Genomic DNA, 19,749 nt, shown 5'->3' with positions numbered 1-19,749 from the left:
GAGACTCGGACACACAATATGCAGCCTCACTATAGTCACCTAGAGCCCAAAGTGCCTCCCATCTTTCACTCCGGGTGCAGAGCACCCTGCTGTTTCATGCTGCATGCAGCCAGAGCTCTTGTCTGAGGTGCAGTGTCTCTGTGGGTACCTGCAGGAATGACACATCCAATCTACTTTAAATTCTGATGCTAATATGTCCGCCAATAGATTCATGCTATTTCTTTTGAACTCTTCCCCTCTCTCTTCAGGACTAGTTTGGTGAAGCAAATTGAATTCAATTTCCGATCACAAGCCATCACCTCTCCCAGAGCCACGGTGTCAAAAGAACAGGAGAAGTTTGGGAAAGTACCATTTGATTATGCCAGTTTCGATGCCCAGGTTTTTGGTAAACGCTCTATCATACAGACAGGTCAAGGACGAAAAACACCACCATTTCCAGAATGTAAGCTTTAAATTCTAATACTTTTTCCAAAAAAAATGCATCTTGTGTATGCGTGTGTTGGGGGAGGGGGCGTACTCAAATTTACAATATGCTTACTGCTGGGAGGAGAAAAAATATACTGTACAGTGAAATAAAATAAAGGAAAACAATAATAAGTTGATCAATGTTACTGATTTTACATAAAGTTACACTGAATATGGTGAATAGTTAATGGATTAATTATTCTATAAATATGGTGCCATTGTTTAAATACAGTAATTCTAAAGAAATATTTAATTCACATTTGACTGGGATTGGGACTAATATTGAAAACTGTAATAATTATTATAAAACAGTAATTTTGACTCATATTGAAATTATGGAAATTTAATAGTTAAAATGTTGAAATATTACTTAAAATATTACTTAAATTAGCAAAAGTGATCAGACTGAAGATGGGAGAAAAAATGAAAAGTCTGAGGAGAAACCCGCAATTCAGGAATCAAGATTTTACTAGGAAAAAAATGTGTATGGCTATGGAGATGTTTATCGCAAATTTAAGAATTAATATAGAAACACTAAAAATGTGTTAATGCTGTAGTACTAACACATCCATAAAGTCGTAACTCAACAATGCTATACCATAGGAAACTTGAGGTTTACTCACACATTTCTTAAGTTGTTTAGAATCCTTGAATATTCTAATGAAAAGGTAAGAACGTGAATGTTGGGAATAAACCTAGGAATAATTTCTGCATTATGATAACTTAATCATAAGGGGAGAAGTGAAATAATTCCCCAATTTGAGACCGCTATAGACTAAGAATTTTTTATAAGGTTCTACAAATCCAGGGAATCCCATTGGTCTCACACCTACTTACCTAGACTGAGTATTCCTAGGAACACAGAATATTGGCTTCATTCTGTAATGTTAATCACCTCTTTCAAAGAACTAGAATGCTGTGTAAAACTCAGCAGTAGATAAACAGAATTGAAAGGAGTTTTCCCATCAACAAGAAGCGCATGACACTCCAAAAGATATTTTGCCTATTCTTACCAAAAATAGGGCCCAGCCAAATAACCTGACAACCTATTAGATTCAGGAAAAAAATTTATGCACACACACAATTTGTCTGTCCAAATATATATACATGTATACAGTTTTATTATATATACACAAAATATACACACATACATAATCATATACATATTTGTTTAATTCAGATGAAACTAATTAATAAGAGCAATCTATATACTCATCTGATATGGATATTGATTTAAAAATGTGAAACATTCAGTGATATTTTCATATATTATAATTATAGGAATAACATTTGGTAATGTCAAATTATTTTTGAAAAATACTGATCAAATATTTAAAATAAACCATTTTTACAGCAAAATGAATAACTAAATACTTTTTTATTATTCCACATGAAATCTTGGGTGTTTCTCTGTAACCTTGAGTGATGTTTGTGAACACCCAGAGTGAAGAGAACTATGGTTAATTCTATCAGTAATGCCTTGGTACCCACAACAGAAACTTAGAGCAGAAACTCAGCCTTGATCACTAAACTGGCTTTCTGTTCATATGGAGAACATTTTCTCTGTCCTTTGCTCATCATGGTTTACCTGAATATGCAAAATGCCAGCTCATTAAAGATTCCACCATGTATTTAGCTCCATCTAGTTAAATGAAGAACAGCTTCTACTGTTTTAAGCACAAAACAAGCCTGCATGTCAAATAATAAAAATGCAATTCCATGTCTAAGTATAGACTGCGTTATTGTGAAAATAGATATTGAAAGGATACATTTGTTTCTCTACTAGAATTACTTGTCCTCACACATACAGTTTGTAGATGCACTGGCCTTAACCTCTGTAGTCCTTGATGGGTTTTGCTAGTGTGGCTTTTAATCCACAATTTTTACCACAAATGCTGCCAGTGCACCTGCCCCATAACATTAATTATGGAGGTTTTGTTGTAAGAAGCATAAATACAAAAAATATTAAGAGAATAGACATTCTTTCCCAACAATCACATCATTTGATCTGTGAACTTCTGTGAAAACCAATCAGAATAACCTTCATTTAACACACCAATGGATAATGGATCATGTTTTAATTTATTCTTCACATTTTTTAATGCAAGAAGTTATACCTTTAAAACAAATCTATTTAATGACTAAAACCACGTACATGCAATTGCTAATCAAATCTCTCTTCAACAGCAAAGCATTTTTCAAATCCAGGGAAATTTCCTAATCGACTGCCTAGTGCAGGCGCCCACACACAGAGCCCTTGCCGCTCCAGCTCTTATAGCTACGGTCCATGTAGTGAAGACACCCACATAGCAGCAGCTGCTGCCATCCTGAACCTTTCCACCCGCTGCAGGGAAGCTGCAGACATCCTCTCCAACAAACCACAGAGTCTGCATGCCAAGGTAGGCCAGTCCAAGAGCCCGGAGGGTGGGCCAGCGACTGAACCGTGAGAATAAACTGCCTTTCATGTTGCTAACCACATTCACTACCACACCACTCCCCACCTCTAAAGCACATCCCCTCCTTGTCTTAGGGAGACACTCAGAGGAACACTGACAGTGATGAGCTTGATGGGTTCAAGGAGGAGTGAAAGAGTGGGTGTTCTTGCAGGTAGTGCATCAAAGTTTGGGAGGAAGTGAGTTATGGAGACTGGTTGAGGAGATTTATAGATTTCAAATCTATTTTTGTGTTGGAGATTTTGGCACATAAGAAGAGTGGGTTGCCATTAAAATCAATCTGAACAATAGAAGCTTTTTGATGTCTGCAAATCAAAGATGGTAGGAAGTGTTTGATTAAACAGTGACTTGTAAAACATTTGCAAAATTGACTCATGAAATTTTATTATTGCACATGTTACTATTGTAAAACATAAGATAGTGTAAGTTGCTGTAGTATTCTCAAAGGACACATAGTAAAACCTAGATACATTAAATCAGCAAGAGATGGTTTGGGGGACTTGAAAATGCAGGGCATTCAGATCCAAAATCAAATTCTGTGAAGTTTGTGAAAACACCACATTTCCGAAGCCCGTGAAATTAACCACATTTCTCTAATAACCTCTCATTTTTGACTAACAACGAGAAGTAGATATCCATGTTTATGATACCTTGATGAAAACAGAAAGCAGAGATCTTCCAGTTCTTGCCTTTTGAGGAGGAGGGATGTATCAGCTACAGAGTGACAGCGATCCCCGGAGGGAGTATAGGAGCTGCTCGGCCTTCAGCTGGAGCCAGCAACTCCCATCCACACAGAGGGCTCAGTTAAAAGGAATTATTGTCCTACCTAGATGGCTGATGCCAGCTGAAATCAAGTGCTCAGGCTTATTTGGAGAAGAGATTTTTATGCCTGTTTTAAGTGGAAGATTCCCTGGTTCAACACTCCCCCTGAAACTCAGGCGATAAAGGATACGGCTCTCCTTTTCCCTTTAAGCAAACCCCATCCCTGGTGTGGTCAGCTGCTCACCTGTGCCGTGCCAGGCCTTCAGGAGAGCAGGGAACGCGGTGCCATCGAGCATTTGACAGAAGAATCAGAATTAGCTTCTGGACAAATCTGAGCCAAGTAAACCCCAGGAAGAGTTGATGGCCAAAAAGCACTCAAAAACAATTTTTAAACAAATGAGGTTCTTAAACAAAGAAAAGCACATCCTCTAAAAAATATTAAAAAAATACCAAGCTATCCAAATTCAAAGGAATCCAAGTTAGAAATTATTTATATAGATGAATGATTTCAAGTACTTCAAAATGCACCTTTAGTTATTTTTAAATTTATTTTTAAAAACCTGAATAAATTTCTTCTTTTTGAAAAGGATATTCTGATATGCAGCTAGTTGGAGAAATACTAAAATATCTTCCTTTTCAGTGCTTTATTACTCGTTTGTTTAGGCTGTCCTATGAGAATAAAAGTACCAAGATTATAATGATTAATGTTACCTAAATTACTTGAGTAAACGGTTGTAGAATGAATGTTTTCCGTCTGCATGTGTAGATATCTTTTTGTTCCTCAGAATTCTGCCTTTAACCTTTGCATTCTCCCTGTTCTATTAAATGTTGGAGCCAAACAATGAATCAAACAAAGGTGACTAAAATGTGAGAGTACTTTTCCTTATCAATATATATTCTTCTCTTTTTAAACATCTTTCTGGTCAGAAAAGTGACTGTTAAATCAGCACATTTCAAAAATTCCAATAATCGACTTCCTGCGCATGTTGTTGCGCTTCTATTGGGAGCTCTGTGTGCACCAGGGGTGCTCTGTGGAGCAGATGCGCCTGCGCAGGTGACAGCAGCTCCACGGCATGCCTCAGCCTCACAACTGCCGGCCACATCTCAGCTGCAGAGGCCAGAACATTGATGTGATGCTGAGGATGGAAGAGACAGAAAGGGCACCCAATGACTTTTAGAAGGAGTTTGTTATGCTGACAGTTTTGAAAACCATTTTCCAAGGAAAATTGTCTCATTTGACATAGTGGTTGTTAAAATAGGATAAATATGGCACCCTCCAATGTCACTTTGTGCAGAATCCTTCTTCCAGGTGTGCATTCACACACAACTGTAACAATTTGCAGAATTCTGTCCTACTTGGATCCTATTTTCTGAATATGAGAGAACCTCATAAATTCCTGAAACCACAAAAAAAATAATTATTTTAGCAAAAAATGAGAAAAGGCCAAAGTAATTAACCCTGAAAAATGGCCTGTGATCAAACACTACTCAATGTGGGCTATTTCCATTGTCAATGTTGCACTTTACTCTGTGTCCTTTACATAATGTAGGATTAACTATAAATAATCTTGCCCTCCACATCGAATATGAGCTTGATTCTCTATCCACTATGGTTTGGTTTTTCCTCCATGGCAGGCTGTTGGTATGTTTACTTCTGCTAGCCAAAATCCATAGATCTCTTGAGTTCCTTATTTAGAAAGAAGCATGTGATGATGTACAGCTTTTCCTTCCTCTTGACTTCTGTAGCTGAGCATAGAAGCATTTTTGAGGTACTAGAGAGAGCTTCTGGCAGATGCGCTCTTAGTTGTACAACTAAAAGGTCTGTAAGTGCTGGACTGTTTAAGTCACACGTGAGATTCCATCACAGACCCTACCTTCGAGGAGTTTTTGGACAAAGCAAGACAAAAGAAATGGTTGTTCCAGGCAGAGAGCTAGATTTTAGAGATGATGTTCCTAATATCCAGGGGAGGCACAGATGGTTTTGAAGGAAATTTGATCAGAACTTGGGTGAGGGCTGATTTCTTGTTTTCCTTCTGCCTCCATCCAGTCCTTTCTTTTACATAATGAGCTTCTCTGAAATTGCTTAAAGAACCCAATAGGAGAACAAATTACAGATCATGCTGTCACACATGGGCACGACCTTTTCAAAATCAAGCCAGAGGACACTAACCTTGAAATTGCCTGCATACCCGCTTGTGAGGGCTAATCCACATTTTTCATGCTATGTGCATGGGAGATCTGAATTCGTGATTTGCAAAATCCCTAATCTTATGGAAGATAATGAGAGCAGAGGCTATCTTCAGAGAGGCAAGAGAACTTTGAGTTCCTACCCACTCTGAAAACAATGGAGAATGATATGGATATTCCAAATTGTTCTTCTCCTTCTGAAATTTCTCAGCACCGAGCAGCTGTCTACCCAACACTGAAGCACTTCCTTCAAAGGCCCTTTTCCAGCACTGTGCTGAGGACGTTAGTGCTAACGTTGCCCATCACTGCCCAAGCTCAAGTCCATTATATACTGAAAATAGGTCTTAAGAGGAATTTTTTATTTCTTAAACTATAATCTGTCATGTACACAACACATCAACACCACCAAAATCACTGGTATGTGTTTTAATTTTTGAGGAATCAAGTCAAGAGAAAAAATTGGTATTATTAGCACGTAGTGGCTATCATAATGGGTAAGGGTAATTTTGCCTGAAGTATGAGCCCTCTCTTAATACCAATACTGTCATTGGTTCTAAGATTTGTATAATGTCCTTCATTTTAATTTGGAATTAATTATGAGTTTGTAAAACATCCATGGACCACAGCTTCAAACACTCCCGTTTTAGTCTGGAGACTGTTGCTACTGATATGAGCACAGCATTCAGCAGAAACGAGGCAGCAGGCACAGAGCGAGCATCCTGGGTTTGCTGAGTTTGCTGATGCTTTCCTCAGGCCCCATGAGAACGCGTGCCAGCACGTGTCAGAGAGAGCCCCCACTTTTCCTTCTTCCTCCCACCCTCATCAGCAGAGGTAGGAACATGCTTCACAGTCTATCTTTATCCTAATCACTGCTGCTTGCCAAGCATTCTGTTGTTTGTTTTGGTGTTTTCCCCACCTGTTTAGACAAAGTGACATATGCACAGTGTGCCTTAAAAGAAAACAAAAAATTGACACTTGCTTGAAATGTTTAAAGTTCAAAGTCTGTTTTGTGCTTGAACAAAACCTAGAAACAACATGATATCACATCGCCATTCTTGCTGCCTGATATCAGAAATAGCCTGGGGCTTCTCAGGATGGTTAGAATCCAAACGTAGCCTTTTTCAGTAACTTTAGCATTGGGACCGGTTATACCATATATTGTGATTGGAATGTTATGAGGGACTTAGGTCAAGGATCACAAGGAACCAACTGACACGTGTGGAGGGAGACTAGGTATTGAACAGCTGTCTCTTTACCTCTGTGCACAGTAGCATAGGGACGCATCTCTTTTGGAAATCAAACTCCCGATCAAATCATGATTATCTTTAGTTGTCATTTATTGAAGACCTACTATGTAGCAGGCACTGTAAATAAGCTCTTTGCCTGCATTAATCCTTTTTAATCTTTCTAGAAACTCTGTAAAGCAGATATTATTATCCCATTTTGCAGATGAAGAAACAGCAGTACAGAGATATTAAATAATTTTCCCCTAGTGGCGCAGCTATACCTATTGGAGCTGAAATTTGAATTCACTCCTGTGCAACTTCTTCTCTTCTTAAAGCGTGTATCATTACATGCTATATAGACCGCTGGCCCAACCAAGAACGTTCACTGACTATGATTCCCAGTCACAGACAAAGATTTTTGGGAAATGGGTATAAATTTAATTTTAATTTTATACTGTATATCAGTCACTTATTTCTCCTCTGAATTCCATCATTCTATTTATATTGAGTACATTCAAATTTCAACTCCTAAATTCCTAGTTTTAATACTCAATTACTGTTTAGTAAGAATAAAGTCTTTTCCTTTTATTCATTTACTGTTAATACCCTGCCTACTTTGAAAACATATTTCAGATAGCTTTCAATACAGAAAAGATACTCTTCAAACAAAACACCCTGGTGGGAGAATGAAAGAATAGGAGTCAGGAGATGAAAACCAGAGCACTCACAGCAGATACCCAGGCTGAGGGACACTGAATTTTGTGTCTCCTCTTAGCCAAGTCAAAAAGGCAGAGGTGGTGCATGACGTATTTTGCATTAGTAGAAAGCTTGCCAAATAAGGCAAATAATGCTGTCTTACTCTATTAATCAATAAAGGATTAAATTTAAATTTAAGGACATTAATAATTTTCACAATCATAATATTTAAGGTAAAATTATAATTTTGCTTTGACTTCGTCACTATCTTTGAATGTATGACAATTTTCAGTTGTTAAAACAATATAATATTATTATTTGCCTGTAGAATATTGGAGGAAAACAGCCATAAGCCTATCCTCTAAATGAAATACAATAGTCTCTGTGCCTGCCCTTGTTCTTCAGAAAACAAACTTCTCTTGTTTCTCCCTAGCTGTCAGCGTAATAGGCGAGCCAGGCTGTTTCCTGCTTTCAGTAATATGTCTTTCCCTAGGTGCAACACAGTCTTCATAATTATCATTTTATCAATTATCATTTTACTGGCCACTAATGTGCCATTAAATAGATGCAACATAATTTCATTAATCATCTCTCTGTTGGGGGACATCTGAGTTGCTTCTTATTTTATAGTACAGATAAGGATTATAACGAATAATTATCTCAACTTTCAGTTGAATAATAATTTATAATATATTTATTAAGTTACCTTTCATTAACAATCTCCTATATGCATAAAATAAGCTCCTTGAAGACAAGAACAATATATTTTTCAATTTTTCTTTCCTGAAAATATAGTGGATTGAAAATGTTAAGTGCTTTCTCAATAATCTAATGAATAAATAAATCCTAGGTAGCATCGGTAACTCAAAAGTGGTTGGACTAGACGGTCTTTGATGTCGCTCCTAAGTTGCAAAATACCTGAGTACTAGACCTATGCCTACCCTCAAAAAAATTTAAGTTTAGATGACTAAAATAAGAATCCAAAATAGCACCTTGAGAAACCAGAATATTTGAAGTCTGGGGCAGGGAGTCGTGTCAGCTGTCCTGCTATTGCCTCCTCCTCGTGTGGCCTCTCCCAACAGCCCCTCCTTTTTGTCCTGCCAGTCCGAGTTTCAAGCACAGAAAAGTGATGTCTATTGATACTGCTCTGAATAAAAATCCATGCAGTAAACGCACGATCCACCCATCTCTGGGCAGAAAGGGCCCCCTCTCTGGTACTGTGTGTAATTGTCGAGTGCATCTGTGAGCTCACTTAAAGCCCATCTGTACCCTGCTACCCAAACGTGCTGCCGCACTCTCTCCCAGTCGAGTCAGGTGCCCTGAGCAGCCGGCTGCGGCGCGGGATGTAGAAAAGCGCCTCTTTTAAACATTAGCAGTGAGATTTTTTTCAATCAGCACAAGAGTACTCAAGATGTGTAATCATAACAACTCCAAGAATCTCTAATTTTTTAATTTACTATTTGGATTTTTTTCTGTAAAAACTAAAATATATATGTGTTGTCTTGGAATAGTTGATATTTTTTCAGCGAGATCAGATCTGCACTATTTATGGGTTTTGCACTATAAAACTCTGCAGCCCAGTCACATGGCTTCTTTTTCCTAAGCCATCTGTCACGGAGGTCTGGAATTTTATGTGAATGTTGGTTGTGCAGTCTTAACCCAAGTTTTTTATTTTTTATGAAAAATGTCAGCAACTACAATATTTAGCATTTTACTTTACATTCGCCATTAAACTTGATTACCATAGCTCTGTTTCATCGCTATAGTTACATATCAGCTATGATGCCAAAAATTGTTTTGATGTGCTCATGGCAGAATACATTGTTATATCGTGGAGAGAGCATGTGGCACTGATACGGTTAATATCTTGGATTTTTGTAACTAAGGTTTATTAATGCTGGTATAAAAATGTATTTGATATTATACAGATGGCATAAGATGTTGTGGTTACTAAGTTATTATCCCGGATAAGCTGTACTGTCAAATTCAGGGCTTAAAACTATCACAGGAGATTAAACTATTTACTAAAAAGGACAGAAAGATATGGCCAAAGCATCTTAGCACAAACATATTAGAAGTGTATTTACCTCCCACAAATATAGTAAAGCATATCTATCTCGTAGGCTTAGAGAATGAAAATAGGAACTTTGCAGGTAAAACAAGCATACAGAAGTGGTGTTTTTACTTTCTAAATCAGGCTCAAGCAGTGGGCCTTTGGAGTCCAGCTACGGCGGCCACACCTCTGTGGCCACTGCTGGGGCTTGGGGAGGCCAGAGTGTAAATGGGCAGTTCGAATAAATCCCCTGGGAAGTAACTGGCTACCGTGAGCATTAGGGATCCTGCTAACATATTCAAAGATTCCTGCTTTACCAGCCAAAAGGAAGAAGAGTGAAGACATGGTCCAGAAGTTAATTGTGAATTGATGGATGATAGTAAAAATACCAGAAAGGTATTCATCTGACCTACTTAGGAAAATTACAAGCTTATTCTTCCCAAATTCTGAGAGTTATTGTGGGGCAATGTTCACAATTCATGGCACCACAGAAGGCTTTGTATCACCTGTATCTGGTGAACAGTCCAGAGCACAGCGGCAGGTTGTTGGGACTCGAAACTTAAAAAAAAAAAAAAAGAGCTTAGCCAAAGATATCCCAAGGAGAAATGTGGTAAGGTATAATTTGTCTCATATTAACTATCTGGAAAATAATCATCTTTATTCTGAAGTTTTCACTGTAGAACTTGAACTCCAAGTAGTCCAGCAGGCAGCTGCTGCCCAAAGCCCCGGAGTGAAGCGTGGTTTGCACTGTCTACCTCCCCCAACCTGCCCCCACGTTTAACAAACCTTTTCTGGTTCACGTAACACAGGGTAAAATGTCACTTTCATGTTAATCTAATATTCCAGTAAAAATTCTCTTCCAGCTGGTCGTTTTTGCAAATTTCTCATGTTAGATTAATATTGTGATTTGGAGGGTGGGAGGGTAGTTGGGAAGTAGTGCTGTGCCTTTTGATAAAATCGAGTGTTAACGCTTTAAACGATGTATTGGAAGCAATAATTCTGCGAACTAGGAAAGAACATTTAAAGCTACACTTTGTATATATATATAATGTACACATTATATATATATGTATGTATACATAAAACAGGTTTAGCCAATACATTTAGGATTTGGAACATCTTGTTTATATTAGGCTTACTTTGTTTAAACCCAGAAACACAAATCTCACTGATGGGGCTGCTCTTAAAAGTCTACCTAAGAAATGAACATTAACCAAAGCAAATCGGAAAGCTAGATTTAAAATCAGATATACTTACATAAAAGCTTGCATTTAAAATTATCCCTTAAAAGCCCCACATGGCTAGGCTGTAACTGCAAACTGCTTAAATGTTTTTCTGTTTCCTATTATATACCAGGGAGCCGAGATAGAAGTGGATGAAAATGGCACATTGGACTTAAGCATGAAAAAAAACCGAATACTGGACAGAGCTGCACCCCTAACATCCTCTAACACTTCTGTTCCAACTCCTTCCTCTTCCCCATTCAAAACAAGCAGCATTCTGGTCAATGCAGCCTTCTGTCAGGCTCTCTGTGATCGCGAGGGCTGGGATACCCCTATCAACTATAGCAAAACTCATGGGAAGACAGAGGAGGAGAAAGAGGTATTGTTGCGATATGTTAATCGATATGTTTAAGACACAGCATGATTGGAGAATATTATTAGCTTTTTCCCCCTAAATTATTTTTCACATTCCTGTTTAGATGATACATAATTCTGTACCTTGTTTTAGATTTTAGTAAAGTGATGGTTTTAAATTTCGGAAGAAATTTATAAATCAATCCAACTTTTCCTGTCACTTGCCTAAAATGGTATGTCATTATGGTGAGTTTTATCCCTATTATGGCTGCAATTGTGTGCACCACACGAGAGATTATCCCTTCAGATGCAGCAGCCTGTAAGGGGCAATGTATCACTCAACAGTGAAATGCCACTTACTAATTCTGAACCAGAAGGTAGAAGATGAAATCAAATCAAGGACAAGGAAGAATCATATCAAATTTGTTTTCTTAGTTTTGTGAAGGAACTGTGTTGGCATACCTGTGTATATGGTCATTGTCTGAGGTATTGGGTCATGAATGTTGGCTGTCTGAGTTGTATCAATCCCAAAGTCAAGGAGGTACATTTACATATTTGGTTACCTTGGAGGTGGTTTCACCCTGAAAGCCAGATGATGTGACTGTGTAGGAATTCATCCACCCTTCTCTCCACAGTTTGAGCCACTTGGCTTGGCTAGATTAGCCATGATTTAGTGTCATTCAAAAGAATCCATGGCCAGAACCCTCCTTTGTTTAGACTCTATGTAATTGCACGTGAGACCCTAATTATTACAGTTAGTGATTCTTACTGTTTTGCTGGTTGTCAGGAAAGTTGTTGGTAGTTGTTCAACTTGTTCGACAAGTTGTTCAACTTGTCAGTTGAAATGTTAAAGATCTGAAATAGCTACTCTCTTGGGAAATGTGCACCACCTTTTTCAGCTTTTTGAAGTTCAGAGATTTTTGGGGAAGACTAATTTGATTTTCGTACATGCTTTAACATCTCAGAACATAAATTGATATAAACAGTAGTGATCACAAGATTGGATTGTTTCCAATTCCCCTTCTTCATTCCCTTCTTCCCTTCCTTCTCCTTTCTTTCTTTCTTTCCTCCATCCCTTCCTTCCTGCTTTCCTTTCTTCCTTCCTTCCCTCTTTTCTTCAGTACACTTTTACTGGCATTTCCATGTCCAGAAAATAATATAGGTCCTGAGGATGCAGCACCAAATAGGACACACTTCTGCCACATGTGTGCTCAGTCTGGGAGGAGGACTGACACGTACGTAGCCAAATACGCTGATGATCGCAGCAGCAAGAGCAGGCACAAAATATATAGAGGAATGAATAGCCAACTGTACTTGGGGAGTCAGGGACAGATCCCTGCAAGAGCCCCCTAGGACCTAAAGCAAGCTCTGTGTTCACCGCCCACACCATCACGGAGAAGGGTGAGGAAATTCACACAACAGCAGTTTCTGATTAGATTCTGCCATAGCGTTCTTGGTCATTTTATTCTTCCTTGCTTTTTAAAATTGACCTAAAGTATTTAAGGATGATCTTATTTAGTCTATCATAATACTATTTTAAAAGAATCATTTCTTAAAATAATATATGTTTGACTCTAATAAAGATAAAACTGAACCTGCAAAGTGTAAGAAGCTGTTTTACCTTATGCAATGACCACAAACTGGCAAACATGTATCCCTTCCCTCCACCACATTTCCCCCTGCCACTTCAGGCTGGTGCAAAAGAACAAAATTTACACCCGATTTCTGTCTATTTATATAATTGAGAAATCCGTTGCTATTCACATTAACTGATCATTCCACATGACCTGTCCGAAATGGGCGGAAGGAGGCAGTGGTAGGTTGTTGGGAAGTACAGTCATGATGAGATCAAGATCGTTGATTCAGTCCCACTCCATGCAAGTCAGCCTCCAATTCACAAGACTACTTCATCTTCAGCCAGCCGATGACATATCCCACTGCACACCACTAAAGGAAAGCCTAATCCTAATCACAAGGTCTGTTGATGGGAGTTCAGTAAAAGTCGTATGTTACATGAAGGACAGTGCTTTACAAAGTAAGCATAACTGTGCCCCTATTCTTGGATGAATCCTGCCAGGATAAAACCCACTGTGTTAGGGCATATCTCAATACCATTTACAGGTGGGACTTAGGCTTTCTGTCCTCATCCTTGTGGGTGTGCTGTAAATGGGGCACGGTCAACATTCTCCAGAGATCTTTCTGTTTGTACACAGTGTTGGACATACAGATCCTATCCTGAGTAGTAATGAAGCAAATTTGCATCAAGTGGGTTCTCATTTCCATTTAGGGTCTTATATTGTTTGATATGGGTTATAATTTTGTGCCTTCAGCAACAATGTCAACATTGCACCCCTTATATTCTGAGAGATTCTTCCTGTTTAGGGGTCCAGTTAGTACCTCAGGGACCTCTTGGCTATATTTCATATCACTCAGCCAGAAAATGAGCTCTCATCACAAATATTTTAATCTTTATTTCCAATCTAATTTTTTGAATAATTCTAAAAAAATCTGGATTCACCTTGGCAGCTTTATGGATTCAACTTGAGTATGTTCTTATCTAATGTTTACATATGTGTGACAGTGTTTTATTTCTCAGCAAATTCATGGGAAAAATGGATTTGTTTAGATTACATTTCTGCTCTTTCAGAATGGCTTACTTACTTCAGATCTGACAACAGACTTTTACTGCCACAATTTCCATTCTAAGTATTCTGAAATCTGCAATTGAGAAGCTATGTGAAAATTCAACGTCACTAAGAATGACAAAGAGACCTGTGGAGATGCTGAGCTCTTGGAGTCAAAGTGCTTGCCCTGGGTTTGAGTTGACAAAATATTTTTTATGCTTATTGTCACAGTTATCTGAACATGGGTGATTCATTGCTTGCGGACACTACAGCTGACAGAGGCACACACAAAAGTGCTTCTGAATCACTGTAATTCCCTAGTACAGTTTCTCAGCCCTTGTTCTTTGTTCCTTCGTCCATGCCAAGGTCATCCACTAGGAGAGAGTATTTTTCACATCTTGCTCTGAATCTTGAAAGTGAGAAATATGATATAGTTATTAGTTTGAAAAAGTAGATTGTATTCAATGTCCTTGTTGCAAAGGTAGCAGAGGGATACCACGTTCAGCAAGAAAAAGAGAAGGGATCGGAACACCCAGAGTCTCATTATCCTAACAATCCTGAAAAGCAGGATTATTATCAAAAATTTTAGAGGAGAAAATTGAGGCTCAAGGAGGTACAGCTGTTGGTCCTTGATCGTATAGAAATTAAGTCATGGGCCTGGACTTTCCTAAAATGAAGAATATGGAGAAGGGGGAAAATGGAGAGAAAGAAAAGGGAAAAAAACCACTAAAACATGGAGATGACTGGAGAATAATGAGAAAAATTAGAAAGGAAAGAAAAAAGAGAATAATGAAGAAACCGTATGTAGCAGGTATGGTGGAGGCAACAATGGTCTATGGTGCTTCTCGGGACAGAGGACCCAGATCTATAGGATGTGACCACACAAACCAGTTACAGGGACTGTTCTGGTGCTTGTCACGTCCAATGAACTTTACCAGGATGGCTGCACATGGCCCAGGCAATATACTGAAGACGAGAATTTGGTCTGCTCCTGCTCCCACACTCTCAGCCTTCCCATTGCCACCTCCACCACCTCTCCACACCCCACCCAACATGACACTCACACACGTACACCAGAAATTGAGTGATTATTTCTAATTCATTGTTATCTAGTTCATATGCACAACAGTTGCTTAATTTTGGTGGTAATTTTCAGAAAATATTGTCTGTCTCTCTCAGTTGAAATAGCCTGTCCAGATGCCCTCTAAAAAAAATCCTAAATCTGGAAAAAACTCAAAATATCTCGAAAGGAAAGTGCTGAGAAATAACTAGAGCTGTCAGTTTCATTCAACTGTCAGTTCTCCAAAGATTTCAGGGCTTAAAATATTAAACGTGCCAGATGCTATTATCTGTTATTCATGTTACCATTATGTTCCGGTCTTTACTGAAATCAATATAAACTTCCATCTGTACATTAAAGGAATTTCATTTCACCCATATAATCTCCAAATACACACATATATGCTACATTCTCTCTTACATAGCCACAGGGTAAAATTATTATTTTCAAATTGATACATTAAATTTTGAAAAAATTCTTACAAATGATTATTGTAAGATATTGACTTAATTTTTACTGGTTGCTGTTTAGGAATTTATCCAATATAAAATGTTTTTTAACAAAATTAAGAATTCTTTTAGTGATGGTTCTTGTACTTCAACATATATGCTTTCTGCAAGTTTCCAGGGATGGTATGCTGAGCAAAGAAAAGGGAAAAAGACAACCATTGCATAATGCAATTGCATACATAAGAGTCCATAGTTTTAAAAGGAAGTTACAAAATATTTAAAAGGACACATTTAATAAAATTATCCTATTAAAACATTACCACATATTACTATACTAGATTAAATGCCATATATTTTGAAACATTATTTTTGTATGCATTTTAGTCAAATAATAACTTAAACTTTCATAATTGATAATTTCTTTCAAAATCTATTTCCTTGCCTTCCATAATGTATAGATTCAGCAGTCAGACAACGGTAGATAACCTTTATATGTTCATCTATAAATGTACATGCCTTCTGAAAGATACTTTGTTCTTAACTTTATCATAAAGAAAATAATAAAATGGCTCTTTTTTTACTCTATGCCATTTTTGTGAAAAAATCAGCATCTAAACAGAAAAACAAAGGCTGTTCCACATTGAGACAACATTGGATTTAGCATTTGTATCTACTTGCAAAAAGCCAAGACATTTATAAATTGTAGTGGAAAATACTACCCGGGCCAAATCCGGAAAACACCAAATGAAATGGATGGTGGTATATCGGGTTTAAGGTGTTGTGATTAGGAATTGCTTCCCTTTAGGTATTTACACTGTAAAACTTGAAAAGGGTAAGATTCATTCATCTACTTTGTTGTTGATTCTGTGGAAGCAGCATTGAAATAGCATTTCTCTTTGTATATTAGTAGGTGATTGTTACCAAGCATCCATTTCTCTTTATTTTTTTATTTTTATTTTTTTGAGGAAGATTAGCCCTAAGCTAACATCCATGGCCAATCTTCTTTTCACTGGAGGAGACTGGCCCTGCACTAAGATCTCTGCCCATCTTCATCTATTTTATATGTGGGATGCCGCCACACCATGGCTTGATAAGTGGTGGATAGGCCCGTGCCGGGGATCTTAACCCTAGGCCACCCAAGCGGAGTGTGCGAACTTTACTGCTACACCACCAGACCAGCTCCCATTTCTCTTTATTTTCAAATGGTCCATTATTATCTGATACTATTATCAAACATTTATCAATAAAGTAAAATGGAATATATACCACTATAAAGAATATGAATAAAGAAATTGTACCAAACCGGTTTTATTACTTTGGTGAAGACATGTTGCTTGAGACAGTTTACCAATGTGTTTACCACTGTACGGTCTTGTGTAAAATAATTGATTGAACTGTTAGCCAAGTGATTAATGAAGGAAATTACATTTGCCTTTATGACTGAGATTGAAGTTTAGAATTTTTCTTTGCTGGGGAAAATCCAGGGATTTTGTTTTTTCATTGGTTTTGAGTGTAGACTCAGAATTATTAAAATTCTATTTTGATATCACATTTTTTATATCCATTTGCTTTAAATGAGATTTACCTTGAATAATTCCACATAGTTGTCTCACTTTAAGTAGACCAGCACTTTGGAGAATTCGAATACGGTCTTCTATATTAGTTAATCATATTTTAATATTAAATCCAGAAAGTATTGTTTTTACTGGACATAAGCTTAATGACGAAAGTAAGCTAATTATGTGGTGGAGGAAAGCCATCGTGAGTTTTCTGTAAGATAATATATCAGATGGTAAATAAGTGATTCGAAAGAATTAATGAGTCCTCCTTATGAAATCAAGTTTAATATTAAGCTTAAAAGAAGGCCGTGAAACTTAGTAATAATCCAGCAAGAAATTTCATTCAATAAGTAAAAGCATTACAAGATACCAACTTAGCAAGAGGTAACTTAAGAAAAACAGGAAGCGTTATGAAAATAAAAGTAATTATCCAGAAAAATCAAACTAAATGCTCAAATATTGTGGACTCACTTATTATATATTTTATTAAATAATTTAAATCTTAATTATTTGTATATTAGAAAGGACATTCTGTTAACCTAAGTTTACTCCTTCCTTTTATGTTTAAAAATTTGTGTGATTCATTTTTGCAACATTTCTTTTGTTTTGCCAGTGACTGCTGTGTGCATAACAACTATTCCTGTGTTCTTTAATAAATATTCATTATACAATAAAACTTGAAACACATTAAAATATTAATTACATAGCTGAAGAAATGCCTCTATAGTTATATTTGCCAAAATGTGAACTTTTTAAAAGTGTCCATGATTTATAATTTCTCCTTCTTCATTGTCCATGACAATCGGGATATAACCTTATACTCATTATTTTATTTTGTGTACAAATCCTATGAGGAATTTCAGCCAAGTCTTTAAGCCAAAACTCAGATTTGACCCTGATGACTTCAAATACAGTTGTCTTTACAAGGTTCCCTAATGCCTTCTGTGCTTCTGTATTGCTTTTTCCAGAAAGATCCAGTGAACTCTCTGGAAAATTTAGAGGAAAAAAAGTTTCCTGGAGAGGCCGCCATACCAAGCCCTAAACCCAAGCTCCATGCGAGAGATCTCAAAAAAGAATTAATCACGTAAGTGATCTCCAATGGCTCATTCTGTGAGACTCTGGGATTAAGAGACTCAAGTTCATAATTTGAAGTAATAATATCTTGGCTTGCATAGTTGACTTTAGGAATGTTTTAGGGGAATTTCAAGCAGTCAATAGTTAAATGTTCTACGTATACCTAAACCTATGCTCAAAACTAAAGGATTATGAAAAAAAAAGTGTACATGACACAATCTCATGCTAAAAGAATTGAAAGCCTGATTGAAAAATAAAACAATAGAAAGCAATTAGAAGTGTTAATGTTTCGATCAGAAGTTCTTAATCTGAGATCCACTGACCCAAGAGGATCCTAGTCAAGGCTTCAGGAAGTCTGCAAACTTTATAACACTTCATGCAAATTGTTATATGAGTCAGAGAGTTAATAGTTTTTATGACTTTCGCAAAGAGTTCTGTGACTCAGGAGAAGTTAAACACCAGGGCACCCGATGGCAATAAGTACTGGTAAAACCTCCAGCAGAGTCCTGAGACAAGAGTTCAGGATGCACAGAGCAGGACAAAGCTTTGTGGAGTGGAAGGCCTGAGCGGAGCCCTGAGGAGCAGCGGGACCTCGAGAGAGAGTGCAGGCACAAAATGGAGCAGACGAGGGCCTTGAGAAGAGTGGCCCGGCCCGGTGGCACGTTTCAAATGAACCAGCCACAGGGTGTTGGAGCAGAAAAGTGAACTAATTATATAGCGTTTTAGGAAGAGCAGTGTGCAGAATTATTCCGAGGCGGGGTGCACTGGAGGACGGTCTGGAATCCAGGAAGATCATCTAATATGTTGATGTAGAGATTCCGACGATGCACAGAGAGAGGAGGTATGAATAGAAAAGGACAAAGTGCTCAACACAGAATTGGAGGACGCACATCTTGCTGGGACCTGAGAAAGAAAAAAGAAGCTCACAAAGAATGTAGACATGAGGTCTCTTAGAGACGGAGGAGGGGAACTACGGAAAATGATTGTCATAGGAGCTGAAAGCTGAGAAAATTCCAAAACTGGCCACTGGAAGTCTAAGAGGTTAAATCAAAAAGGGCCGGGCAAATCTTTGGAAAATAGGTCTTAACTGGAGGGCAGCCAGCAGGTGGACCGTGAAGGCAGGGAAGGGAGCAGGAGCTGGGGAGATTCACAGAGAAGCGTGTGTCCAGGTACAGAGCCAGAGTCACGACCAAATTACTGCAGAGATAGCAACTAGGATTGTGGACTTAGCCCACTGCACACATCCTTATATTGTTTTAAGCCCGAAGATTTCTGACTGTGGGTCGTTAGAATTTAGGATGTGATTCACACAACTTCCTTACGGATATGAATTAGTTTGGGCCATCGCCAGGACAGAAGGTGGGCCTGAGCTCCTTCTCCACCTCAGCTTCCAGGTATCCTGTAGTGGGGTGGAGAGATCCCGGCAGACGCTCCCTGAGAGAGGAGGAGGGGGCGGGAAAGGCTTTTCAGGCAAAGATAAGGAGGAACCACTGTGGCTTTTTTGCATTTGTATCCTCAGCAGGTAGTATAGTGCTGGCTGGGTTGTGTTTAACATGAGTGAGTG

At 38.0% G+C, this 19,749-nt stretch overlaps 1 protein-coding gene across 1 annotated transcript in view; it reads left to right on the top strand.

The window, feature by feature from the left end:
- Positions 1–19,749, top strand: part of ST18 (ST18 C2H2C-type zinc finger transcription factor) — a 60,577-nt gene that overhangs the window by 18,197 nt on the left and 22,631 nt on the right. The window contains exons 6-9 of the mRNA XM_046642564.1: positions 249–442; positions 2,653–2,864; positions 11,199–11,444; positions 18,080–18,195. Of these exons, the coding sequence (XP_046498520.1) occupies positions 249–442; positions 2,653–2,864; positions 11,199–11,444; positions 18,080–18,195 (768 nt within the window). The remainder of the gene's footprint in view (positions 1–248; positions 443–2,652; positions 2,865–11,198; positions 11,445–18,079; positions 18,196–19,749) is intronic.

The sequence above is a fragment of the Equus quagga genome, chromosome 16 (assembly GCF_021613505.1).
Source record: "Equus quagga isolate Etosha38 chromosome 16, UCLA_HA_Equagga_1.0, whole genome shotgun sequence".
In the NCBI taxonomy this organism is placed as follows: Eukaryota; Metazoa; Chordata; class Mammalia; order Perissodactyla; family Equidae; genus Equus; species Equus quagga.
This window is presented reverse-complemented; position numbering and strand designations above follow the sequence as displayed.